The 25,791-nt window shown below is 50.8% G+C and overlaps 4 protein-coding genes and 1 long non-coding RNA gene across 19 annotated transcripts; 1 reads left to right on the top strand and 4 right to left on the bottom strand.

Moving 5' to 3' along the window:
• Window positions 1-303: 303 nt before the first annotated feature.
• On the bottom strand, window positions 304-3,023 carry LOC123635218. Of its 2 annotated transcripts, XR_006734079.1 has the most exons (3): window positions 2,763-3,023; window positions 2,560-2,628; window positions 304-2,476 (listed from the first exon to the last, which is right to left on the bottom strand). It is a non-coding gene; the product is annotated as an uncharacterized LOC123635218 (long non-coding RNA). The 2 variants fall into 2 exon arrangements; XR_006734078.1 differs by having other exon boundaries at window positions 304-2,628.
• On the top strand, window positions 2,868-8,561 carry B4GALT3 (beta-1,4-galactosyltransferase 3). 8 transcript variants are annotated; one of them, XM_045547161.1, is made up of 8 exons: window positions 2,873-3,526; window positions 3,880-3,954; window positions 4,325-4,599; window positions 5,146-5,381; window positions 5,982-6,172; window positions 6,301-6,423; window positions 7,614-7,718; window positions 7,853-8,561. In XM_045547161.1, exons 3-8 carry the CDS (start codon window positions 4,338-4,340, stop codon window positions 8,124-8,126), a joined length of 1,191 nt encoding a protein of 396 aa, XP_045403117.1. In that variant the 5' UTR covers window positions 2,873-3,526; window positions 3,880-3,954; window positions 4,325-4,337; the 3' UTR covers window positions 8,127-8,561. The 8 variants fall into 8 exon arrangements, with proteins under 8 accessions (XP_045403123.1, XP_045403121.1, XP_045403117.1 ...); XM_045547163.1 differs by having other exon boundaries at window positions 3,809-3,954; window positions 4,302-4,599; XM_045547164.1 differs by having other exon boundaries at window positions 2,926-2,956; window positions 3,189-3,212; window positions 3,306-4,599.
• A 95-nt stretch (window positions 8,562-8,656) lies between these two features.
• PPOX (protoporphyrinogen oxidase) lies at window positions 8,657-12,798 on the bottom strand. Of its 6 annotated transcripts, XM_045547154.1 has the most exons (13): window positions 12,530-12,794; window positions 12,262-12,343; window positions 11,964-12,098; window positions 11,710-11,825; window positions 11,399-11,531; window positions 10,953-11,097; window positions 10,348-10,538; window positions 9,832-9,892; window positions 9,534-9,652; window positions 9,344-9,454; window positions 9,096-9,245; window positions 8,916-8,958; window positions 8,657-8,841 (listed from the first exon to the last, which is right to left on the bottom strand). In XM_045547154.1, the coding sequence occupies exons 3-13, from the start codon at window positions 11,964-11,966 to the stop codon at window positions 8,699-8,701; spliced, it is 1,215 nt and encodes a 404-aa protein (XP_045403110.1). In that variant the 5' UTR covers window positions 11,967-12,098; window positions 12,262-12,343; window positions 12,530-12,794; the 3' UTR covers window positions 8,657-8,698. The 6 variants fall into 6 exon arrangements, with proteins under 6 accessions (XP_045403110.1, XP_045403109.1, XP_045403112.1 ...); XM_045547153.1 differs by having other exon boundaries at window positions 12,262-12,798; XM_045547156.1 differs by lacking the exon at window positions 12,262-12,343 and having other exon boundaries at window positions 11,710-11,841.
• A 729-nt stretch (window positions 12,799-13,527) lies between these two features.
• On the bottom strand, window positions 13,528-19,746 carry USP21 (ubiquitin specific peptidase 21). 2 transcript variants are annotated; one of them, XM_045547151.1, is made up of 14 exons: window positions 19,545-19,746; window positions 19,038-19,157; window positions 18,103-18,723; window positions 17,242-17,301; window positions 16,948-17,068; window positions 16,612-16,723; window positions 16,266-16,421; window positions 15,672-15,736; window positions 15,310-15,413; window positions 15,041-15,127; window positions 14,672-14,750; window positions 14,322-14,429; window positions 14,100-14,214; window positions 13,528-13,894 (listed from the first exon to the last, which is right to left on the bottom strand). In XM_045547151.1, the coding sequence occupies exons 3-14, from the start codon at window positions 18,700-18,702 to the stop codon at window positions 13,804-13,806; spliced, it is 1,698 nt and encodes a 565-aa protein (XP_045403107.1). In that variant the 5' UTR covers window positions 18,703-18,723; window positions 19,038-19,157; window positions 19,545-19,746; the 3' UTR covers window positions 13,528-13,803. The 2 variants fall into 2 exon arrangements, with proteins under 2 accessions (XP_045403107.1, XP_045403108.1); XM_045547152.1 differs by lacking the exon at window positions 19,038-19,157.
• A 630-nt stretch (window positions 19,747-20,376) lies between these two features.
• Window positions 20,377-24,383, bottom strand: UFC1 (ubiquitin-fold modifier conjugating enzyme 1). Its single transcript, XM_045547168.1, has 6 exons — window positions 23,947-24,383; window positions 22,040-22,107; window positions 21,742-21,805; window positions 21,365-21,441; window positions 21,027-21,117; window positions 20,377-20,819 (listed from the first exon to the last, which is right to left on the bottom strand). Exons 1-6 carry the CDS (start codon window positions 24,067-24,069, stop codon window positions 20,739-20,741), a joined length of 504 nt encoding a protein of 167 aa, XP_045403124.1. The 5' UTR covers window positions 24,070-24,383; the 3' UTR covers window positions 20,377-20,738.
• Window positions 24,384-25,791: the final 1,408 nt, after the last annotated feature.

The raw sequence follows: 25,791 nt of genomic DNA, 5'->3' as shown, positions 1-25,791 counted from the left end.
AATGCCTTCCGCTTGCCCTCAGGATAAAACCCAAACTCTTTTAATGTAGTTTATGGAGTCTTTCATTATCTGGCATCTGCTTACCCCTCCAGTCTTATATCTCCACAATCCCTTCACTCTATTGTCTAGCCTTACTGAACCATTTTTAATTTCCCAGACTCCTAATTTCTTCCTCACTTCCAGACTTTTGCACTTCTGGTTTCGCCTGCCTGGAACACTGTTCATCTGTTCAAACATAATTTTCAGGAAAAGGTAAAATTATGACTCTCCTACTGTTAAAGAAAAAAATTATTCTGACACTTGTTAAAACAGTAAGGAAGACTTTATTAAGGACTATTATGATAGGTGAAAAGTCTATCCCAAAAAGGGAGACAGAGAGATTGGGCTCAAATTCCAATACAGCACGGACAAGTAGGGATTAATAGTCAATGACTCAGTTTGCATAGTGACTTTTGGGTGAAAAAAAGAAAAAACAAAGAAAAAATGGCCAATGAGCAGAATGAGGGAGTCAGTGGATAGATGGAAAATTACATGAAGGGGGGGGATTCTTGCTAAACCGACTTAACAGGATTGTTGCTGAAGGCAGGTGAGGATGATCAGATATCAAGGATGGGGATGGGGATTCCCCTTAAACTGACTTGGCAGGATCCTGGCTAAAACTGGCTAGGCCGGCCCCACACAGGGCCCAAGGACAAAACCTAGTCATAAAGAGGGCTCAGAGGAGTCTATTTAAAGTTTGGTTAAGGGGAGAGTCTTTGTCAATACCCATATAAAAATGAACACATGTTGATTTTATTTACCTCATAAAGGAACTGGCAGATGTTAAAACTGGTACAAGAGAAAATCTAGAGAACAGACACATTTACAGATCAGGAATACAGAAATGGGCGCTTTTTCTTGCTGGTGTGTGAGGACGCTGCTGAGGCGCCGAGGGTGCAGCCATGGGCTGTTTGGAGCTTCTGCTGGTGGAGAACATCAAGTCGTGGAGGGGCTGCCAGGTCATCAGCCCCTTCGGGAGGTTCACCTGCACCATCAGCTCCAACGGCTCCGGTAACTGGGCACGTCGGGGGTGGGACCTGACAGCCTCCACCCTCTGCAGCCAGGAGGCACTTTGCCTGAGGGGACATGAGGGGGACGACGTGGCCTGGACTGTGGGTGGCTGCTGCGGGTGCCAGCCCGGCCTTCTCCTGTCCCGGGCCTGGACCCCCGCCCTCGACCCCCACCACACCTCACCTTGGACCCAATCCTCCACGCCAAAACCCCGGTTCTGCCCTGGGCCCTCTTCTCCTTGCCCTCACTCCTCCTGCTTTAGGGGCTTTCTCTCTTGCTCTCAGCCCTAGTCACTCCTCTCTGCCCCCTCCACTTCTCATCCAGAGATTGAAAGGAAGATTGGGGGAGGTCATTGGTTTGCAAGGAGCCTGAACAGCCATTTGGATCCAGGGAAACTTTGACCCAGGAATATAGTGATAACGGCCCTGTTTATTGAGCTTTTACTAAGTTTCTTGCACCACTATTTTTGTTTAACCCTAACGGATGGGTATTCCCCCCCCCCATTTTATAGTGGAGGAAACTGAGGTCCAGAGAGGCCGGATGACTTGCCAAGGTCACCCAGTAAGTGGAGAGCATGGCAGGCTCCCCTCCACGCCGTGTTGTGCCACCAGAGGAGCAAGGCCCCAGCAGATGGAGCAGGGCCCATAGTGGCGGTTACTTCCGTGTCTCTTCTTTGGGTTCTCTCAGCTCAGATATCCATCCTTTCTTAAAAACTAGATTCAAGTTGAAAGTTAACTGTTGTCTCAATAAAATAATTTATTTGACAGATAAGAATAGAACAGTTAAATATATGCTGTCCTGGCACAGGGGAAAAAAAAAGAAAAAGAAAAGAAAAGAAATACAGAAATGATTATGAAAATGGAAGCCAAAACTATTTTCCCCCCACAATATGGGGAGTAGCAGGTTAACTGAATTTCCACCAGACAGGGCAGAATTTGCATACGGATCAGTTACCCACACTGAGTTGTAAAGTAAGTCCCATGAAAACAGAATCTTTAAAGCGGAAGGATATGCCATAGACAAGTCCTTCAGGTTCCCCACTAGCCATCACTTCTGGAAAGCCTTTCGGGAATCTCCACGTGTGAACGAGAGGTACCATTTTTGGGCTAGCATATTTATCATGCCATATTGTTTACATCTCTCCCTCCCCCAATACACGCACACAAGACCATGAGCTTTTTGAGGCAGATTCTGTGAGTTATTCAAGTCTCTTATTGTTTCCTCAGCATGAACATCTGCTTCTAAGAAGCAGTATGCCAGAGGATAGTGGAAGCCACAAAATAAACATATTGTATATATGGGAAACAGATTTTTACATTAAAGCAGACGCTGCCTTTCCCTCCACATTTAATGTTTCATTGTTTTATTAACTAACCATTTCTATGGGAATACAAAAATGCTCTAGAGCGGTCTGCAACGCTGTAGCCTGTGTGAGAAACAATTTTGATACTAAGTGGCACTAGGCTGCAGGGGGCGCCTTTGACACGCTGGGAGAGGGGCTCAGCTTACCCCGGGGTGATAGTGAGGTCACCGGACGCCCCAGGAGCTGTCCCACTGGCCTCTTGGTAAGTCTCGGCCCTGAGGAAAAAGAAGAGCTTGAGCTGCTGCTTTTACAAATCTGAGAGGTGGGAAATGGAATCGCGCTAGCAGTCTGCGAGGTAGGGAAGAGCCCCCGCGCCCGCTCCCCAAGGGGCAGGGTCCCTCCAGCTTACACCGCAGCAGACCCCGGCCGGCCGGGGCGGCGCTACGGCCCGGGTCCCCAGGCCACGCGGCGCTGGGACCCTGCGCTCCGTCCGTCTGGGCGGCTCCGCCCGAGGCCCCGCCCCCCGCGCCCGCTTCCAAGATGGCGACGGTGATGCTTGCCCGGCTGCCGGGGTGGCGGTGACGACGGGCAGCAAAAGACCAGGTATGTGGGCTGGGGATGGTGGGGAGAGAGGCTCGGAAGAAAGGATCGGGCGGTCGGAAGGGTGAGAAGTTTTGGGTAACGCCTGGAGACAAGCTTGAGCAGTGACGGGGTCCCAGGTGGAAGCAGGGACGGGGGCCGGGTGGGCTCATATTGCAAGGTAGGGCAAACGCAAGAAGAGATTGGGACGGAATGGGCGTGCTTCGAAAGAACTGGGTTTTAACCTCCTGCACAGCGTACCAGGACCACACCCGTCCAGGTGAGCCTACCCAGGTACCCCCGACCGTCTCTGCCCCAGCCCCCTCTCTGCCCTTCTCACTTCAGCAATAATCCTCCTCCCCACCCCCTCTAGGACTGGGGAAAGGTGGAAAAGGTAGAGGACGCTACCCCCACCCTTCTCCCCGCCGCGCTCCGCAGCTGCTAGCTTGCAGCTCCCAGGTGGTCACACTCCCTGCACTTGCGGAGCTAGCTCCCAGGCACGTGAGGAACCGAAGGAGACTGTTTCCTGCTTTGCCCTGGGTACTCTTGAGGCCACTCCACGGTCCTGACATGACTGTCTCGCCCCTTGAACAGGTTCTCGATCTGGGAGAAAAACAATGTCTACATTAGCTGACCTGTCCCCACTCAAACAAGTTCGTCCTGTTGGAGTGGGGGTAGGGGGGTGGTTAAATAGGAATCTGACACTATCACTCCTGGGTAGCCTGGGAGAGAGGCCAGGGACTTAGCATCTCCTCCTCCTCCTCCTCTTTTCTTTCCAACCACTTTCCTTCATTTCCCCTACTGGGAAACTGGCTTCCCCCATCTTGATCTCTGCCTGTGCAGGTAGTTAGTTACCCTTTACCACTTCTGTTCCAGCTGGTCCCAGATTCGCTGCTGGAGTGCTGGATGGAAGCTTTCTCTGTCCTATGTGACATTTCCAATTTTAGATAATGCCTCACATCTCTGTCCCCCCGGGACCCCCTGGAGCCCCCATGATCCCGAAGAAGACAGCTTGAACCTAGGTGAGTCTGTTTCATTTCCTCTAACATTGGAAGAGGGGTTCTCCAGAGACTCTACTGAAATGAACATGGGACTTGAATGATGTAAGCATTCTTGGGGGTGGGGACTTGAGAGTAAATGGCAGGTGTGGTTTGGGGGGAGGTGGAGGAGAGTGAAACTTGGGCTGAAGTGACAGGTGGTAGGGCTGCCAGTGGTTAGGTTCTATTTTGCTTCCTTGCGCGACTGTACACCTGTGTGCTCCCTTCTGTGACTTTGTTCTCTGCCTGTTTTTCTTCTTTACCCCTGGCATCACCTTTATCCCTATCTGCTGAGCTCCCTGCTGGCTTGCTCTCTTCCTGCCTACCCCCAGTACCCCCCTCTCTCCCTTCCCAGACCTCACCCCAGGATGTTGCGGAGGCTGCTGGAGCGGCCCTGCACGCTGGCCCTGCTTGTGGGCTCCCAGCTGGCTGTCATGATGTATCTGTCACTGGGGGGCTTCCGAAGCCTCAGTGCCCTATTTGGCCGAGATCAGGGGCCGACATTTGACTATTCTCATCCCCGTGATGTCTACAGTAACCTCAGTCACCTGCCTGGGGCCCCTGTTGCCCCAGGGGGTCCTCCAGCTCCTCAAGGTCTGCCCTACTGTCCAGAAAGATCTCCTCTCTTAGGTGAGTGCAGGAGAAAGAAGGTGAAGGAAAGGACAAAGTATTAGGGCAGGGAGGCTTGGGAAGGCATGGAGTGGGACTTAGAAGAGGAGAATAATGTACCCTGAATGTGGGCTGAGGTTGAGATAGACTCTGAATTTGGAATTTAGACTAGGCTCTTGGATTGGGCCACAACTTTTCATTGCCTCCCCATTTATGGACTTTTCCTGCCCCAGGTTAGGAATTGTTTTTCTTGTAGATGAGCCCTGGTTTAGTTAGCTGGAAGTCCTGTTCTCTCTGTCCCCCAACTGTAGCTTCCAACCTTGTGAGACAGGAGGAGATTATGGTACTCTAAAATAAAAAGGTAGGCTAGGTAAGCCTGAACCTTCCAGGATTTTTGGAGCTGTCCCAATGATAGGGAACCCAAGACTTGTGAAATTTCTGGTTGAGCCCTTGGGGGAACTGAGTCCCAAAACCAGACTGCAAGGGTTGGAGGTATTCCTAGGCCATGGTGTTCATTCTTTTCTCTTTGCCCCTCTGATTCATGCACTTGCCATTCCTTTCCAACAGTGGGTCCTGTGTCAGTATCCTTTAGCCCAGTGCCATCACTGGCAGAGATTGTGGAGAGAAATCCCCGGGTCGAACCAGGGGGCCGATACCGCCCTGCAGGATGTGAGCCACGTTCTCGAACAGCCATCATTGTGCCCCATCGTGCCCGGGAGCACCACCTGCGCTTGCTGCTCTACCACCTGCACCCCTTCTTACAGCGCCAGCAGCTTGCTTATGGCATCTATGTCATCCACCAGGTACACCCAATCCCCACTTCACTCTGACTTTCTTATATGGAAGCTTCAAGCAAATGCCACTCCAGTCTCAACTGATGGGTCCTTAGAATAATTTTAAGGCCAGACTGTTGAATGTGAAGAAGCACCCAGCCCTGTTCTTCCAAACTTGTTAGTCCCATTCTTCTCATTCTGTTTAGGGTATTCCACTGTCATATTCTTCCATGACTTTTCCTTTGTTGAGTGGCTTGTGCAAATTTGGAATTGGACACATTTGGGCTAAAACTCCAGTTCTGGCATTTGTTACATGTGTGACATGTAACAAATAGCAAGATACTTAACCCTCCAAAATGAGGCAGAGAGCATTAGATAACTAATGTGCCATCTGTTTCACATGGTTGTTGGTTGTCAGGATTAAATGCTAAACAGGAGCATGTAAATATCAGGCGCTGATATGCAAGAAAAACTTGTTGAATGACTAAATGAAAAAGGTAGTTTGGTTTTCTCTTCATTTTCTTTGACCTGCATCCCACTTTGATTTCCCTCTTTTCACTTTTATCCTTTAGCCCTCTCTTCTCCATGCTACCTATAAACATAGTCTGGTCTGCCTCCATTATCTTCCAGGCTGGAAATGGAACATTTAACAGGGCAAAGCTGCTGAATGTAGGGGTGCGGGAAGCTCTGCGTGATGAAGAGTGGGACTGCCTGTTTTTGCATGATGTGGACCTCTTGCCAGAAAATGACCACAATCTGTATGTGTGTGACCCTCGGGGACCCCGCCATGTTGCTGTTGCCATGAACAAGTTTGGATACAGGTACAGGGCATGGAAGGGTGCTGGGAAGCAGGGAAACCCACCATCCAGTGAAAGGAGAGCCAGGGGGATTGTGGGTGGGGATGTCTCCCCAGAAGACTTGTGGAATGCAAGGATCTTTCTCTCCCTAGCCTCCCGTACCCCCAGTACTTTGGAGGGGTTTCAGCGCTCACTCCTGACCAGTACCTGAAGATGAATGGCTTCCCCAATGAATACTGGGGCTGGGGTGGTGAGGATGACGACATTGCTACCAGGTCAGACTTCCTGCTACCACCTCCCTCCCCACCCCATCCTGGAACCTTGTCTTCTAAGACCATCCATTACCATAGACTTCAATACCAACTTTAGTTCCCTGGTCCTGCACTGAGTCCATTCCTCTCCCTTAATCTTTTCAGTATACCAGGTCAGGCTCTGCACGCTACTGCCCATTCTATCATCCTTCAGTCTCCTAGATCTGGTTAGTTATATTCCTAGGAAAGGAGATAGACCAATAAGAAATAGTATCATGGGATCCCAGAGCTGGAAAGGGGCTTAGAGATAGTTTAGTCCCATCTTCTGCCAGGGTTACATCCAGACTACTTCCTATGGGGATGGGGAGAGGGGCTCCATTCCATGTAGCCCAGAATCACTTTATTTAAAAAGAAAAAAAAAATGTCTATGCCATTGGCATGATGCCAGCTATATTTTAGCATGAGACACATTATGACCTTCAGCCTCAGCTGACCCAATTTCATGTCTGGTGTATTTGGGCTTGGTATGCTGGACCAATTGCCTCCCCTCCCCCTTGTGTCCTCTGGGATGACATTACTATGTGAATTCTCATCCTCTGTATGTGTGTAAAACACCCAGCAAATTCTAAATGTATGTTTTGCAATTCCTTCCCAGGCCATCTTTATTCCTTGCTTGTGTGTGTCAGAGTTGGGGTTTATTTCTTTCAAAGTCCTCAGTACCTAGTTCCACCCTTTCTTAACACAGGGAGGCAGGGGGAGAAAAGTTAGGGGAGCTTAGCCACTATTCTAAATAAGAATTACTTTGCTTTGGGCTGCAACTCCCAGTCTTGTCTTATCTTTTTGACAATATGGCCTGTCTCCCTGTCCTTCCCAGACTGCAAGGGCAGCTCCTGGGAGCCATTTAGGAAGCAAAGGGAGGAGGCACAAACCTACCCCTGCCAATTGTTTAAAGGCCCCAGGGTGCTGGCACCAGGCCCTGGGGATTGGATATATCCAGCTTTCACATTCTCTTCAGCCATTTCTGTCTTTCTGTTTGGCTCCCCCTTCCTCCCTCCCTCCTTGGTACTTGGCACTTTTTTTTTTGCCTAATAATAATTGTTCTTTGTGTACGGAAACATGCAATCCCTTCCTTTCTGGCCTTAGCTCTTCTTGTTCACCTGTGAGCAGCTTTCTTCCACTCTGGATCCTCCAAGATTCCCTCCTTTTTCTCATAGGGTGCGCCTGGCTGGGATGAAGATCTCTCGGCCCCCCACATCTGTGGGCCACTATAAGATGGTGAAACACCGAGGAGATAAGGGCAACGAGGAAAATCCCCACAGGTAGGAAGGAAGGACTGCCTGGGATTTGTTACTGGATCCTCAGGGTTCTGATCCCCTAGCCAGGAAACTCCTAAAGTTTCCTAAATTCCTGGCCATTCCTTTCTGGGTCTTAGTCTCCAACCTCTAACCCTCAGATTTGACCTCCTGGTCCGTACGCAGAATTCCTGGACACAAGATGGGATGAACTCACTGACATACCGATTGCTGGCTCGAGAGCTGGGTCCTCTTTATACCAACGTCACAGCAGACATTGGGACTGACCCTCGCGGTCCCCGGGCTCCCTCTGGTCCCCGTTACCCACCCGGTTCTTCCCAGGCCTTCCGTCAAGAGATGCTGCAGCGGCGGCCCCCTGCCAGGCCTGGCCCTCCACCTACTGCCAACCACACAGCCCTCCGTGGTTCACGTTGACTCCTCCTTCCTGCCCACCTTAATCATGAAACTGAATTTGAGGGGTTGTATTGTCCGCACCCCCCAGCTCCTCACTGCTCTTAGAGGGATGTTGGGGAACTGAACTCTAGTGCTATACCGGGGGGGCAGGGGCCTCTCCTCACTGCTGGACTGGAGCTGGGCTCCACTAGACCTGGGGAGTCCCTCTTTCTAGGGTCTCCTGCAGGGCTTATGACTGTGAATCCTTGATGTCATAATTTTATGTGACGGGCTGGACCCCAAGCCCCTTCTTCTTCCATGGAGAGAAGAGTGATCTGGCTTCTCCTGGGAAGTTGTTTGGTGAAGGAAGCCCCTCCCTGGGTACTTTCTGCCAGTGCTGGAGTAGCTCCCTCTCTGGTCCTGGCTCAGGGGGCTAGGATTTTGATATATTTTCTAATAAAGGACTTTGTTGTCTTGCCTCTGCTCCTGCTTTCTGCATCCCAGGCACACTTGGTCTCTCTTTACTCCCCTCCACTCTTATGCCCATAGGTGACAGAACAGCCAGACCAAGGCAAGCTCCAGTAATTTTTATTTTCAAGATTGAGAGTTGGAGATCAGCTGTGACGTTCTGTGCCCAGTACACTGACTGCTGCCTGGCGCCCACTCTCTATACAGTCGTTAACAGCAACCCCCTCATAGGAGGCTCCAGCCAGAGTTAGGGGCAACCTTTGAGCAGTCAGGAACTGCCTAGCTGACTCTGGAAGGAAAAGATGAAAAGACAGTTACAGCTGGGAGTTGACCTTCCTCTACCCAGCTGCTTTCCCAACTTACCCAGTGTTTGCCAGTGGCCTAGTGTATATTGGGGGATGCAGTTCTGGGGAGAAAGGAGAGAATGCAAGGAAAAGTTTATTATTGATGTCCCAGGCCTTGGCTGACATACAATGACAAATATACCAGTCCTTGCCTTCAAGGCTTTCAATGAAGAGCTGAGGGGAGTTTACCCCAACTTACCTTGTGTAGATGGACCAAGCAGTAACTTGGTGGCTCTTTCAGTCCTAATTGTGTGGCAGCTGCTTCCTGTGCCTGCTGTTGGAACAGCTCCTGAGATAAGACACAGCCACTGGCCTCCAGTGTCTGTAACCAGGAACCTCCCATCATCACCTAGGGAGGGAATATAACACCAACCAGTCTTGGCTTTGCCTATACTGGGGCACAGAGGAGCCCTTTGAAAACCCCACTGAGTTGTTTCCTCCTCTCACAGTCACTCTGAGGTCAGGGGAGCTCCCATCCTGTTCAGGGAAAGCAACTGAGTCATACACGATTCCCAGGATGCCTGGGTCTTCTGAGGATGGCACCAAATGTCCAAATCCCTGGGGAGAAGGAAATCCACAGGTAAGGAGGGAAGGGCTCCAGCTAAGCCCATGTCTCCCCTTCCCCTCTGTATCATACCTGGACAGGCAGACGAGCTCCTCGGTACTGCAGATTCACCACAGCTACAGACACAGCAGTGATAGTACGCAGGGCACAAGCCAGAGGAGCAGCCTCAGTAGGGAGCAGCTTGCTGAGCACTGGAAGAGATCAGGCAGAGGCCTGATGCAGGAGGCATTCACACTACAATTTTATTAATCTTCTTTTTGATTAGACTCCTGTAGGGATTGACCAGTTCAGGGGTATAATGTGGTCCTCCTGGCCCAAAGAGGTATTATTATTGCCACACACTGGTTGGGGAAGGTGGCTACTCCATTACCTGAAGCTGGAATGGCACTAATAATGTGGTCAGCCTCCAGACTGCTGTCCCCTAGAGATACCTGAGAGAATGAAAACATGAGAGACACAGATAATGAGAATTTTATGGATGAAGTGAGACTTGCTGCTTCAGTCTCAGTTTCCCAGGCACCCAAGTGGCAGGAGAGACTGGGTGATTATGTAGACTGCACAAAAATCACTCTTCTATATACTCTAGGAAGTAGGTCAGACAGAAGCCAGTGTGGCTGATCTGAAATGTTCAGTGAAGCTGGGTAGTTCTTTCCCCTATCCCTGCACCACTTATAAGCACTACTTCTATCCACAGATTTGTATCAAAGGGATCTCTGTAGAAGGTCCACAAATAGGGCCTAGGATCCTGGGGTAGCCCATGTCTAAATAGCTTCTGTAACAGGAAAACAATGAGTAACTCCAGTCCTATCAGCCCTGTCCTGGTTAAGCCACTTAGACAAATACAGAAACAATGACAGGTTCATTATACTCCAGGGAACTCTCCTACCTTCCAGCGCCCTTCTGCCTGGAGGCTGAGCCCAGAGACTGGATGGCCTTTGAGAACACTGACCCCCCTACTAGTCAGGTGAGTTTCAAGGGCCTGGGGTAACATTTCTAGACCTCCACGGAGTGACCACTGGCTCCAGCGCTCAGCCCGGGCCTGGCGAATGAGTGCTGAGTCTAGCTGTGGACTCTGCCCTGCAGAGAAAGCAAAGAATCATCATCAAAATAGCACCCCTTAGGCCCCCAACACTCTGGGAGGCTGAGGCAAGAGGATCACTAGAGCTCAGGAGTTCGAGACCAACCTGAGCAAGAGTGAGACCCCGTCTCTAGTAAAAACAGAGAAAATTAGCTGTGTGTGGTGCTGTGGGCCTGTAGTCCCAGCTACTGGGAGGCTGAGGCAGGATGATCACTTGAGCCCAGGAGTTTGAGGTTGCAGTGAGCTATGATGATGCCACTGCATTCTACCCAGGGTGACAGAGCAAGACCATGTCTCAAAAAAGAGAGAGAGAGAGAGAGAGAGAGAGAGAGAGAGAGAAAGCACCCCTTGCCCCAAGTCCCTCACTTTGGCTATCCTTAAGATCTTCACCTTTGAACCAATCCCCTCCTCACCTGCTCCCAGCAGCAGCCCCAGTAATATGGAACGATGGGTTTGCTCAGCTTGAAAGAGACTGGGAAAACAGGACCTGATGCTGAGCTCACGGCTGTTGCCTGCAAACACTCCACGGCAGAGACTGTCCATGGCTAGAGACGCCACCTTAAGGGTGAGACAGGGACTGAGAGGCCAAGGAGTAAGCTGCACTGACTGATTTCTGCTGCCCCTGCTTGACAGGGAATGGGGTGGGGTAGGGTTTGGGTTTGGGGCATTCGCACTATAACAGAAAGATGAGAAGGAGGCGAAGGCATTCACCCCCAACACGGAGTTTTGGGAATTATGGGGGAGGCATGAAGAGAAGGGCATCCCCAAAATGATACAGAAGAGCCCCTAGGTGGTAGGTTTAAGTAGAGGGCTCTGCAGCTGGTTTAGGAGGATGTTTGGGGCCTTTGAGCAGTGTCACCTCAGGTCCAAGGCGGCGCTGGGCAAAACTGTGCACAGTCTCATCAGGCTCTTTGCCCCGGGGCTTGGTCAGATCCCTCAGCCCAGCCCAAAACAGAGGTTTGGAGAAGGGGGGTGAAGGGCGGAGGAGTCCCCTGCGTGGAGGAAGGCATAGTGAGGAGAGATTTCCTGATTTACCTCTCCAGCTCCAGGGGGTCATTTCCATTCATTTGGCCCCTTTTGCTGAGAGGGCTCACGGGGGTAAAAAGATGGAAAAGATGTGAGGATGAGGGGAAAGTAGAAACATGTGCAGTAAGGAGGTGATGGTGTTACCTGAGGCCAGTGGGTAGGGCATGCAGAACACCGCCTACATACAGGAACCTGTTCTGGGCTGCTGGATGGTCTCCCCGGACGGGCAACACTTCTGAGTCCAAGCCAAGTTCAGAAACCTACTCTCCACGAGCCCTCAGGAAGAGGAGAAACTAAGGAAAGGTCTGTCCCACCAAAATATACTTCCTCCCCTTAACTCTATCCCGTAGTGAAAGCCCCCCTCCACACCTCTCTTAGACATTCCACAAGGCTCTCACCATGAGCAAAGTTCGGGCTCCCAAGGCTCCTGCGGGTCTAATTCCACGAGGTCCAAGTTCAAAAATAGCACCATCACGCCCTCGGACTGAGCGAATCCAGCCTCCCAGACGCTCGCTGCCCTCCACCAGGACCACCTGGCGACAAAAGGGAGACAGTGCAGCACCATCTGTAGCCGCGGGCGAGAGGTCAGAGGAAGAAGGGGCGGCGCATTTGGGGGCCCAGGATCCATCCAGCTCTCGATGGAAATGGGAGAAGAATATTAAATGAGACCCCCTCCAGCACGGGTGGGGCACTCACCTTAGGGGGATAAGGGGCCCTGCTCAGGTGGTAACTGGCAGCCAAGCCGCTGATGCCTCCGCCCAGCACGACCACGGTCCGGCTCATTGGGAAATGTGGGGGAAAGGGGACGATATGGACAGGCAGACCGGGGGACACCCTGCGCTCCAGAAGCCCCGCTGGCCCTGTGTTCCACGCCCAGCTACTCACTGCTTTAGAGGAAACTAAGGCAGTGCGCGTAGATGGACTAGTGGAACAGTGAGGTCCCTGCCCAGGGACGAGGACTCACCCACGAGAGGTAGGGAGAAATGAGAGAAAGTGAGGAAGAAAGAGGAGGTCTTGGTCCTAAGACCTTACTCCACAGGCGCTTCGCTGGGTGCAGATAAGGGCCACACCCGCGCTATCTGCCCCCGCAGGGCTCAGGCGGCAGGCTGGCTGCGGGAATTCTGAGGCGCTTTGCCTCCCCACTCCTCACTAGGCCAACAAGCTGTTCAAACCCGCTTCTCCTGCCCCCAACCCTTTTGGTCTCTCCGACTGTCCGTCCATTCTATTCTCGCGGCACGCGCATGACCCTATCTTTCCTGCTTCTGGATTGGTGGGTCGTGGAAGGCCCCGGATCACGTTCACCAATGAAAACACTGAACTGGCAGGGGCAGTGACTGCCAGGCGGAGGGAAGGCAGCGGTAAGAGGTTGCTCTGTGGGGCTGGAGGTTAACCGCTTCAGTGCCAAGTTGGAGTAAGCGGTCGTAGGTGGCACTGCCTTCCCCAGGGCCTAGGCGGCGAGGGCTTAATCCTGGAGTTAGCATTCCCCAGCTCAAGCTTCCCAGGCCCAGCAAGGGTGAGAACCCTGGAGGGAGGGCCCCAGGAGCTTTGGTTGTAGGGAGAGTAGATAGTGACACTGGAGGCCGGTCCGCTGGGAAGCGGCTCCATAAACAGCTCCTTGGTTAGCAACAGACAGGGCCTACGGGAGCTAGGGCCGCCCGGCAACGTATCCAGTGTTTGTCAACAGGGGTTCTTGGATGTCTTGCCCTCGAGGGGCAGCCCCCATCGTCGGCAAAACCCCGTCGCCCCAGTGCCTGAACTCAAGTCTCAAATTTGCCTTCCTCTCTTTCCTCCCAACACTAAACTTTCACTGTTTGGGCACACGTGTCCGGATCCAGCACCTTTCCCCTGGCTTTAAGAGCGCCCCCACCTGTTCAGAGAGGAAACTGGGTCCCAGAGAGACTCCAGTTCAGCCCAGGTCTATGTCATCACCCCCAAGCACAAATACAAATACAAATAAGCACATCACTTTTTCTTAATAAATTTATTCACAAAAAGTGAGATTGCAGAGGGTCTGGAGCTGTACATGGGCAGGGGCCTGGTGAGCTCTGTACATGAGACTGAGAGACAAGGGAGCTTCCAGGTGGAAGGGTACTTTTTAATAAAAAAAATAATGGGAGCTACAACCACCCCCCTCCCCGATTAAAAAGACACAAAAATAGACGTCTCTGAGGTAAATGGGGAGCCTTGGGATTAAGGGTGTTGAAAGGGTTTCACAGGTGCTAGGGCTTAAAGGGGGTGTCACAGGCACCGGGGTGGTTCCTGCATCAGTTGGTAGAACAGCACGTAGCCCTCACTGGATGCCACCTGGTTTTCACTGACAGGGGAGACACTAGGAAAAAGGGAGATGGGGAAAGGGTTGTGGTCATTCCTGTGTATTCCCTCCTCCCCACAAGACTCAACCTCAGAGCATCCAGGAAGAGATCAGGAGAGCCTCCACCTCTCCTTATGCCTGACACTCTGCTCTCCTGGGGCTTCATAGAAGGGAAGGGCTGTGGTAGGAATGGGGCAGGAGTTGAATAGAAGGCTGTTCTCACCGAGAGTCATTGTAGACATGCCAGCCAGTCTGGCACCGGCACAGGGCTGTGTAGTGGCCATAGTGGACACTGCCAGAGTGGTTGCAAAGGGCATACAGCTGGTATACAGGGCTTCCTGTGAGGTTAGAGATGATTAGGTTCTACAATTAGAGCTGTGCACCCCCCACCCGACAGCCCCGCCCCCATCCCAGAGCTCCTTCGGACCTTCCCCACCAGACTTACCGGCTTTGTCACTGGCAAAGTCCCCTAGGCTTAGTCGCTGCAGTGGGAAGTCTACACCTACTGAACTTTTCTTGATGGAGCCTCGGGAGGCGGAAAAGCGATTCAGATCTAAGCCCTGGTTAAGGAGCATTTGGGAGGCAGAGGGCCTCTGAGGGAGACTTCAGTCCTGAAGGCTGTCCTCTCCCCTCCCTCAACACACACTGGGAGCAGTGTGGGGAAAGGTGGGGTGGCAGACTTTTCCTAAGGAAAATTCAATTTTCAAGTGGCCAGCTTTTGCAAACATGGAAAGTGAGGAAAGAGAATTTATGGGAGGTATCCTAAGAGAGGTAAGAATTTGAGGATTAGGATATGGAGCACGAGGATTCGGGGGAATCTTTGTACTGTCAACTTTTTGGTACTTCGTGTTTTCTGCCGACATCGATCACACACCTGAATAAATGCCAAATAGTGTTAGGTTAATGTGCTCCTCACTGCAATGGACTTTTCTGACATTCTGACCCACAGACAAATTTATTAGATAGTATTCTCGCCATTATTTCTGTACCCTTTGGGCCACTCCCCTTTGCCCTAGGAGTACTAGGACATATCTGAGACTCCAACACAAACCCAGACGTATAAATATTATTCCCCATCCGAAGGCATCATGCAACACCTTTTATCCATATGGGGTTCCCCCAGCTTTCCCACCCTTACTATATCCCTTGTGAACCCCCACATACTGGGGCATTCTCCGACTCTAGCTCTTCTTCCTTGGTGAAAAGGCTGAAACAATCCCGCAGAGAAACCTTGCCCCCAGCAAATCCTTTCTGGGGGGAAAGAGAAAAGAAGGGTCAGTATGTTCAAAATTTCCTTTTCCAACTCTTCTCAATCAATTTAGGCTTCAATTCTGCTCCAGACCCACAGGTTTCCCTCCCACACTCTGGGGGTGGGTAGGGTTGGGTCACAGAACCTGTGTCCCATCCACCCCTGGAATACTCTGGAATCCCACCTTGGGGATGGGCAGGGACAGGTCACAAAAAACCTCGAAGGTCGTGGAGCGATACCCACAGGCCTGGCACTTGAGACAACTTTTCAACTGGCCCACAAACAGGTCTAGACAGAAGCAAAAGAGCAGGAGAAAAAAGTCATTGTTCGATGGCTGAGATGATTTCTTGGATTTCCATCTCTTTCCACCCGTTTGCCTGATCCTTCCTGTCCCACTACCAACAATCCCAACAAACTTCATACTATTTCACATTTTTATCATTTGGTCCTCTTCCCACACCCCTTGATAGTATCAATATTTTTCTCCCAAGCCTGTACCCCCCCACATGCACTAATTTTCCTTCATTGCTTTGCTCCATTCCATACCCACAATCTTGCTGTCCTCTCGCTCCAGGTAACGCTTCCACATTAGGTTGGCTCGGTCATCATCACTACCACAGATCAGGGGAAGTGGGGAGCACCCATGAGACAGCAGGAACACTGGGCACCCCCAACACCCACTGAAATGATCCATAGAGCCCTGTACCCCACCCACACCATAGCTCTTTCCCTAAATTTCAATGAAAAGTCAAAAGAATAATGCTTTAGGGAACTTTCTGGGGAAATACAAGGTGAGAGGAAAAGAAAGGAATACACACAAGGGAAGAACATGCTGTCTTCCTCCACCTGTGAATCGATTATCCCCTCTTCCCTCAATTTGGTGACATCCGTAGAATATGGAGCACGAGGATTCTGGGGAATCTTTGTACCGTCAAATTCTTCCTCCATCTGCTCCCCTTAGCCTCCCTCCTCCTCCTCCTCCTTTCCTTCCTTCTTCTTCCACACTGCTTTTCAAACCATTTTCTACACTAAAGGGTTTCCCTGGACCCTATATCCTCAATCTTAACTAGTTCAGTTCTGTGAAGTATAAATCCTGCAGATACACTACTTGGGAGAGGAGGTAGGGGGAGCAACCCTTACCTTAACTCAGGTTCTTCTAGCAGAGCCCCTCCTCGGCGAGGTGGAGCAGGAGCTGGGCCATTGGCAAGAATTGGTGGAGCCCGGCGGCCTCGTCGGTTGATTTCAAGGTGTAGCCGCTCCATAAGGAGCTTCAGGAACTCTTGGGCATCCTGCTGGCTACAACCAGACAGAGAGTATAGGTAACTGACCCTTCCTTGTCCACAGACACTACCCCCTACCCGGATATTAGTCCCCACTTCCTGGATGAAGAACATCTCAAGGCTCCGAACAATGCTGCCTGGGCCCTTGCTTGGCCCCACCCCCAGAACCAACCCCTGAGATATCCCATACCCTCCAGCTCTCCCACCTGTATCCAGAGAAGGAGGGAACATATTTCTGGAAGACAGCTCGGAATCGAGTAGGATTCACAGCTTCGCAGGAGTCAGGGTGCCAGAGGGCACCAATCACATCTGCAAAGGCTGTTGGAGTGGGAGTGGATAAGGGAAACAAAGGTTAATGTCTGGAAGAGGTATGCAAGAGGTGGCTTAGAAGGTAGAAAACCACCTCTAGGAAAGTAGGCACTGGGAAAAATGGATACAACTGCCACAGTTAAGGGTTGGGGGCCACCAGCACTGACAGATGGACCTCCAGGTAGTTGGGGAAAAAGGGACTTGAATGGAGGAAGCAGAAGTTGTTAGCCCACCTTCAGTGAGTTCTTGAGCTCGGCCTCCTCCAGGCACCTCTTGCCGAAAGTCCCTTCTCAGACAAAAGTCCCGAAGAGGCCGAGTGCTGCTCAAACACTGTAGCACAGCATTCAGGAAGCACTGAGGAGCAGGAGGGACACTGGTGTTTATCTCTCCAGACCAGTGTCCAGGAAGCCTTAGAAGAGCTTCAGTCTACTCTTTCTACATGCTTTCCCCAAGCCTGCAGGTTCTCTCCACCCCCAGCACCATTTCACATTCCTTTTAGAAAAGAAGGACAGGAGAATGGCTCTCACCGTGTTTCCCAGATTTCGGAGGCCAACATGACCAGAACCCAGAAGCAGTGTGTGATGAGCCTGAAAGGTCAGTACAATCAGCAAGTTCCCATATCTCTTTATATGGGCACTTTAACCTTTCAACAGCATGCTGCCCACTGCCTCCCCCACCCCATACATGCTCCACCCCAAAACTGTACCCTCTTCCCCTCACTGGGTATTCTGGTCTCCCTACCTCACTGGTCATAAGCAGTAAGCCCATCACAGCTGAGTGTACCACGGACTCAGCCATGGCTGTCCCACATGTTCCCCACTTACTCCTCTGCCCAGTTAGTCGACGTTGCAGCTCCTGGGGCAACTCCCCAAGCACTGGCATGGTTGCCCAGCTGCTCCCCACCGCCACCCTGCTGCCCCCAAAGCCCCCTCCTGCCCCCGTGGCCCCTTCCTGCACCCTCTCTGGCGGGCTCCAACTGCAATCAGCCTAGCTCACTTAGCTCAGGAAATGGGCAACCACATTAGCTCAGATATTCTGACCCCGCCCCTCTTCAGCTCCAGAGATTAATTAGACCTAGGCAGAGTCCTAGGAGAAAAGGTGCAGCAAGGGAAAGGAAGGGCCTGGGGACCCAAAGAAGAATTCTAAATAGTTGGGCTAATTCCCTGGAGAACAAAAGGGCACACCATGCTAGAGAGTCACAGACAATCCAGAAAAGGGTCTTGGAGACTCAAGGGTACTTAAGTAAGGGAGAGGAGAGAGTCCAAACTGTGGTAATGAGAACTTAAGAAAGGAACCTGGAGAAGAGGGGGACAGGAAAGCCATAGGATGGCAAGAAAGCATACAGGAACATGGACATGGAAGCCTGGCAAGTCCTGGCAAGTCCTCACCATCTTGTCATCAGAGTAGAAAGGCTCAGAGGACCGGGCCGATATCATGTGGAAGGAGCCATGGGAAGTAGGGGGCTCTGTCCGTATGCTGAGCAAGGTGGGAGGTCCAGGAAAGCCCCCAAGGCGGCGGAGAGAAGTGCTACGTCTCAAAGTGGGTGGCTCAGGCCGGAGGGCCAAGCGGCTCAGTGCAGCCCCCAGCTCTCCAGTGCCACGGTGCCCTCCCAAGGCAATCCCCATTGGACGCAAGTCCCCACTGCTCACAGACTTGGACCGGGCTAAGTTGCTCCGGGATGAGAGAGGCAGAGCCACAGCTGGGGGTGGTGAGCCAGGCAGGGGAACCCCATGATCTGCCCGAAGGGGGCCTCTGGGACGAGGGCCTGAGGTCCGTCCCCGTCCCAGCTCCAGTTTCTTGAGCCGTTCATCAGGGGGACCTGGCCGGGGAGGCAGAGGTCGTAACATGGGGTTTGGCCCAGGGGCTGGGTTGCGGCGCTCCTTGCTGCGGGCCCTGGGAGCAAATGGTAGCTTGGATCCCACTCGGGGCTGGACAGTAACAGGTGGCTCTCGGGTCCGGCCCAGGCGGTGCTCAGAGGCCTGGGGCATTGTGGACACCACAGTCTGGACCTGGGAGGAGAAGAGAGTATCAGCATTTCAGTAAGGAGGGAGATGGGAACCTAAGCTACCATACTAGCTTTTACATGCACTGAGGGCAGGAACCAGGTCTATCAAATCAGTCATTGTATCCCTAGTACCCAGCATAGTGTTTGGCACAAAGTAACTACTTAATATTTGTTGAGCAAATGAATGAATGATAGCAACCCTTTGACCCTTTATATATATCCTCCCACCTCCTCCCTGCAGAATACACCTTTACTGAAAAGCCAGTTATAATTCCTATCTCGGCCACCTTTATAAGCTCATAGCAAGGGCCCCCATACCTGGCTAGTCAAGTGGGATGCGCCCTGGGTCACTTAGGACCTCTGGTCAAATGGCAGTGTGGATGCAAGGATAATATCCCAAAAGACAGCATTCCATCCTCACACCCCGGCCCCTCCGGGCTGCAAATGAAGCAGACTAAATGGGTGACTTGTGATCCATTCCCTCCCCCACCTCCGAGCTCCGACATAGTGTCAGGGCTCAGGGAGCAGCGGTCGGGGATGGAGGACGAACAACTCCTTGACCCCTAATCTCTACACTTCTCCCACCACAGCAGGGCTGTAGCCGGATCCGCCCCCCTCGAGGGCAGAAAGGCCGAAGCCGCTGATTGGCTACGGGACCCGACGGCGTATTCCTAGCGGTCCGGGGATGCTGTCCCTCCAGCCCAGTTCTCCCAGGCCCCGCCGGGCCCCCAGCGCCTCTGCCTTTGTGGAGAGTGTCCTCTCGGGTCTGGAGCAGTCTTCTCTCAGCGCCCCCACCTCCCCGTGCCATAACGCCCCGGCCCGTACCTGTCCCCCGGTGAGGCGGCGGGGGAGGCCAGCTGGGGGCCAGGCCCCAGCTCAGGGCCACCCCCTACTGCCCCTGTGCAGCACCCCCGCGGGCCTGGCTGCAGCTTTAGCTGCAGCTGTTTCCCAGATCGCTCCCGCCGCAGGGGCTGCCGCCATCTTTGTTGGTCCCGCCCGGCCACCGGCCACCGGCTTCACTGTCTCTCAAAGCGCCTGCGCACCCACACTCGAACTCCTCCCACCCACTCCCGTAGTGTTTGTGTGAGCCCGCCTTCAAGGCGCCGCGGCCAGCACCATGGAAACGCAGCCAACTTTAGGACCGCTAGTTCTCAGTCCTGCCCAGAGTGATCTTTAAACCATGGCTCCAAAGCAAGTCCCGGACGTATAGAGTACCGTCGCTCCATCCTGTGGCCCATAGGGATGTAGATCTGACAATCGTAGTATAGCTTCAGGCTTGCAGAATAGATCCTACCCAGACAGCAAGTGTGCCAGTGTGGCAAGCTGCAAGCCTCCGTCCGGCCTTCAGACCAGTGGAGAAGCATCTAGCACTTCACATAGGGATGGGAAGCTCTCTGGAGGGCGGGAAATGCTGGCCCTGCAAAACCATTCCTCAAGCTCCTTGCAGGCCAAAGCAGTAGGGTGAAGCATGGCTCCCCACTGAAGGACAAAGGCAGATCTCAGCAGCAAGGAGAGCAGTCACATTTTCTTTCATTCCCCAGCTCCTGATTAGAGCATCCATTTCCCCGCCCCCCGACCAATGTAGCATAGCTGTTCATGTACCTCAGGTTTTAGCCTGCTCACCCTCTGTTAACAGCCACCAATGAGAATCACAGGCTAGCAGAGGAAGCAGCTTTTATTGATGGGTTATCTCCAGAAACCAGAAAGGCTATGCACTCACTTTCAGTTACCCCTTATGCCTCCAGGATCTCACATAGTTCCACCTGGGGAGAGGATACAAATTGCCTCTTGGTTTCCAAGGCCCAGTCCTTCTCTTCCCTGTGCAGCCTTAGAAACTCAGTAGCAATACTGTTGTGTGGTTTTGTTGTTATTGTTTTTCTTTCCTGCAATGCCTTCTGTAGCTACTTAGTAACAACCAAGGGTGGAGGGTGTGGAGGGAGGCAGGTAAGTAAGATGCACAGGAAAACAGGAATGTAGCCTATCAAAGGTCCCTCTGCCCTGTCTCAGTGGCTTGATCCTTCATTGGTTGCATTTCTCTTTGTGCTGGATCACGCCCTTCTGAATCAGATCAGGGATTTCCACTGCCAGCCATGGACCCAGCTGCAACACAAGGGAGACCCTGTGAAATTACTAACATCCAGTCAATGCCTTTTGTTCCATCAGAAGCTCCCTGCTAGAGAGAGAGTCTGGGGGAACATGCCCAAGGGACAACACTATTATTTCTTGTTTACTCTCAGGTAGTATCTTGTACTGCTCAGGGCCTAAGCCCCTCCCCCTCCCCCTTTTACACCAAATACACCAACTTACCCCCAGAGCCATGAGATGAGCTAGTCCAAACTTGGGCACGTTCCTGGCCCACAAAGGTTTGAAGTGATCAGTCAGGCATATTTTGCCACCCCTATGAGAAGGACAAGAGGAAGGTATTCACAGGCAAAGTTTACCACAAAACGTAACAACCATTTGGGAGCACAAGAAGACTATCAGTGATCAGAATTGAGGACAAGGTCAGCTAAGTTCTTTGTCTAGGCTTGGCAGAGGGAGGCCTGGAGCCCCTGTAGGCCAGCAGACTCTGGGAACATCTTCTGCCTCCTGAGTTCTTCCCTAAGGTCTTCTTTGACTCTTTCCCATCTCCTATTCAGTCCTACCTGTACATCTTTGCTGTCTTTCCATCCAGTTCAGGGACTGCAATTTCTGGAGCAGTAGTAGGATATGTGATAGGAATCTGGAGGAATTATAAAGCCTTAATACAACAGAAAATCAGGACAGAAATGAACTAATCTAATTAGACATACATATATCTTGGTTGAACTGAAATATTCAGCGAACTCCTCCAACAGCATGTACATACCAGGATTCTGGACATGGAGATGAGTAACTGTAATTTATGCTTGCTTGAAACCTCAGCTTTTCCCTCCCATTTTAAAAGTTTTCTTTGGTCCCTCCAAGAAAGGTTAGCTTATTAACAATCACCTAATACCTCCCCTTCTACTAACCTTCTTATTTCCCACTCCATCACACTCACGTCAAACTCGATGTCAAACTCATATTTGAGGAGGTCATGGATGTACCAGCATTTTCCAAACCACCTGTAACAAAGACCAAACCTGAGTCCAATTTGCCCATTCTTCTCATATTCAAATGACATCTTGGCCTAGGCCAGCAGCCTGGGAGACTCATGGGATGGGAACTGGGGAAGTCTGGAGCTGTGGGGTAGAGACAGATAACATGAGGCAGGGCAGCTCTGGTAGTGGGCACTGGGATATCAAATTGCTTAAGTCACATAGACTCCCATCCCACACCTCCCAAGAGGGTCTGCTCACCGAGTCCCTTCCTTGTTGGACTCCAATCGGAACCAATCATTGTCCGCATTCTTGTTGTTCTCCACATACTAAAAGCAGAGAATGAAGTCTCTGAGGGTGGAGTTAGGGCCAAAGGCCAAAGGCAGTACCCCGCCCCTCAAAAGAAAAGCGTGTGGTTACTTTCTGTTAGTATGTTTACCTGATTTTTCTGACATAAGCAAAGTTGAAGACAAGGCTACACTGGTAAGTAGGGGGCTTGCCTAGAGCAAAGAATAGAATGCTTATGTTCCACTTAATTTAGCAAACACAAAAGACTTGAAGATATCACCCAAGGCTCTCTTCTCACTCTTAATAGTGTCTGCCCTCAGCTGACAACTCATTTCAGGGTATACTCCTACCCCGGGTTGACACCCTCCCTTCCAGCCTCATATGACTAGCACCCACATATTGATGATTCCCAAACCTTTATCTTTATTCCTGACCTTTCCTCAGAGCTTCAGACTCCAGTATCCAACCAGATGTTGAAATATCTACCTTCATTTCACAGGCACCTCAAACGCAGCATTTCTACCTCAAATTTATAATATTCCTTCAGACCTGTTTTTCTTGCTGAATTTTCAATCTCAGGTGGCAGTGTCAGCATCCACCCAAGCCCAAAACCTAGGACTCATCCTTAACCTTCCCTATCCTTTACTCCACCAATCCATGATGTCATGCTGATTGCACTTTCTGAATATTCTATTCTACTTCTCTATTTTCACCACAACTGCCTAGTTTAGAACATCTTTCTTTTGCTTGGATTAATGACTGCTTCCAAACTCTTCTACCTTCAATCTTATCCCTCTCAATTGTATTTTCCTCTCTACTGCCACTGTGATTGAGCTAAACCCAAATCTATTCCTCAGTTTAAAATCCTTTAAAGGCATACCAATGCCTCCAAGATAAAATTCAAGTGCTCAAACCTATCTCCCCAGCCTTGTCTACCACTCCCTGCCTCACATTTGATGCTTTAACAACTCTGCACTATTTCTGTTTCTTCATATACATCTGCCATTTCTAGCTTCTATGCCCTTGCTCATGCTGTCCCTTTTACCTTGAATGTCTTTCTCCTACTCTTATGTTTTATCAGGCTAACTTAGATTTACTGTTTAAGTTTCAGTTCAAGCACTACCTCTTCCAGGAAGCCTTCCCTGACCAAAACCCAAGGTGGATATGGTCTCTCTCCTTATGCTCTCAAAACATCCAAGCCATTTCTTTCTATATATCTGTCTCTCTCTCTCTACTTAAACACTGTATCATAATGATCTGTTTTTGTCTACCTTAGTAGGCTCCACGTTATTTGGCTTTGTATCCCCTCCTTAGGTTCTAGATGCACAGTAAGTGTCTTTTTAGTGAATGAATACATGCCGTGGAACTGCTGGTCTTTGAAGCTGACAGAGACCATGCAAAGACAAAAACTTCCTTGTCTTTTATAGTAGAGAGATTAGCTGAGAAGATGGCCTATTTCTAACTACGAGCCCAGCTCCACAACCCTCTGCAACTAACACTTCCTTGAATTTTCACTCCTAACGTGCCCTCCTACCTCAGGAAGCGTGAAAGAGGGAGCAAAGAAATGCGGACTGGGACTTAAGGCCCCGGAGAGCAAACACCTGGAACCGGAGAGACACGTCGCCTTCTGGGGAGGTGTATCCCTAAATAAACTGCCGCTTTTAGTCACAAGGTCTGACCCCACAGTACTCGTACCCTGAGTTTCTTCTGCCCCCTTCCCACTATCCTCGTTACTCCTCCAGCCCTACAAACGACCCATTTCTATGAAATGTGGAGATAAACTTAAGAACCGGAAGCGGCTTCCACACGGAGCCTATTATTGAGGACACTTAATTACCCGCAACCTCTGAGGTGCATTCGGCCGTAGAAAAACAACTGACCCGGATAAGCGATTGATATTCCTCCTTCAGTCGCTGCACCCACAACTCCCGATCTCGGGGTCCAGCGTTAGTCTTCAGCACCGGGATCTCAGACACCACACGCCGAGTGGCTTCGTCCGCCATCTTGGACCAAGGCACAAGAGAAACACGGAAGTGGTGTCGCCGGCAGTTTACACTCAGGGCGCCGCCATCTTTACTATGGGAGGATGAGGCGTAAGGTTCCCTTAAGACTTCTCTGAATGCTATCTTTATTTTCTTGTCAGCAGGTCACCCGCTTGTAGGTGCAGCAGGAAGAACAGAATGGAAAAAGATTACTCTGTCCTGAATATGGTACCTATTATTTAAATGCCCGCGGAAGGCTCAAAGAGTGACTTCCGTTCATGCTCAGAGAAATAATCGCAGAAAACTCTTCCAGACACCTTCCCAAACTTGGAGAGTTGTTAGAATTTCAGGCTGTTCTAGGCACTCTTCAAGGCAGTGTCTTCCAAAAACGCGCGATTCGTGTGTTCTCTCTTGGAAAAAGCTTTCTTAGCTTATATATAGTTCGGCTGAGGTAGCAGTTATCCAATAGAAGAGTGTTTCACTCCTTATAATTATTAGAAACCATCCAGAATCAAATAAAAATATGCAGTCTCTTCTCTGAACAATTAAATTAGACAATTCTTAATACATGCCAAAAGACTTTAGAGGGCACAGGAAGATTTGCTTTAGGCTAGCCATTCACTAAGTCCTAACATTTTTTTGGTCTGGAACTAACTCATCTACGAAGGAATTGTCAACAAAAAAGAAGCCAAACTCTGTAAAATAATTTAAAGAGGTTTATTCTCAGCCAAATTTGAGGACCATGGCCCAGAGCCATGCCCAAGAAGCCTTGAGCAAGTGGACTGGCTGTTGTTGGGTTAGTTTGGTTTTATACATTTCAGGGAGACAGGAATTACAGTAAAGTCATAAATCAATACATGGAAGGCATACATTGGTTTGGCCCAAAAAGGTGGGCCATCTCAAAGTGGGAGCTTACAAGTTTAGGGATTCTTAGTTGACAGTTGGCTGAAAGAGTAAAGCTTTGCCTAAAAGACCAGGAGTCAGCTGAAAGGAATGCTTGAGTTAAGATAAGGGCCTTCTATCTTTCCTGTGATGCTATACCAGAATCAGGTTGGGAAGTAAACCACACTATATTAGGTTAACAAAACCTGTTAAGTGAGATTTTTATCATTTGTAGGCTTGACTCACCAGGTCCCCTTAGAAAGGAATTTGGGCAAAAGAAAAAGATCAGAGTTTAGTCTTCAGAATCATGTCTCTCTGTCCCCAGTGGATGGCACATAGTAGGTGTAAGGCTGGTGGCGGGCACCCCTCCCCTCCCTAATGGAAAAAGAAGCCCCTCCTACTCCTCCATACCCGCCCTAAAGCTGAAACAAAGAAATTCCTCACTCTTCCCGCCGAAACCTTCCCTCCAGAGAAACTCCCATCCCCCACCCCTAAAAAGGTATATAAGCCCACCCAGACTTCTGGGCGGGGCGGCTTGTCTGGTTCCACTCGTGGGACCATGAGGCTCGCCGGGGCCCCTCTCTTGGGACCCGTTACCCCCACCCGGGAGCACCCCAATAAGCCTCTTTACTTATCCCTTTTAACTCTGCTAGTCTTTCTTTCTCTGGCGCCGGCCACTCCATTCTTAAAACCTTATAGTAGGTACCCAGTAATCCTTTTGCAAAATTTTGTATCTTCCTGTTGGCTTTAAAACCTAAACACATTGGCTGGGCGCGGTGGCTCACGCCTGTAATCCTAGCACTCTGGGAGGCTGAGGCGGGTGGATCACTCGAGGTCAGGAGTTCAAGGCCAGCCTGGGCA

Source organism: Lemur catta, chromosome 3 (assembly GCF_020740605.2).
Source record: "Lemur catta isolate mLemCat1 chromosome 3, mLemCat1.pri, whole genome shotgun sequence".
In the NCBI taxonomy this organism is placed as follows: domain Eukaryota; kingdom Metazoa; phylum Chordata; class Mammalia; order Primates; family Lemuridae; genus Lemur; species Lemur catta.
The sequence above is the reverse complement of the archived record's forward strand: the minus strand, read 5'-3'. Positions and strand labels throughout refer to the sequence as shown.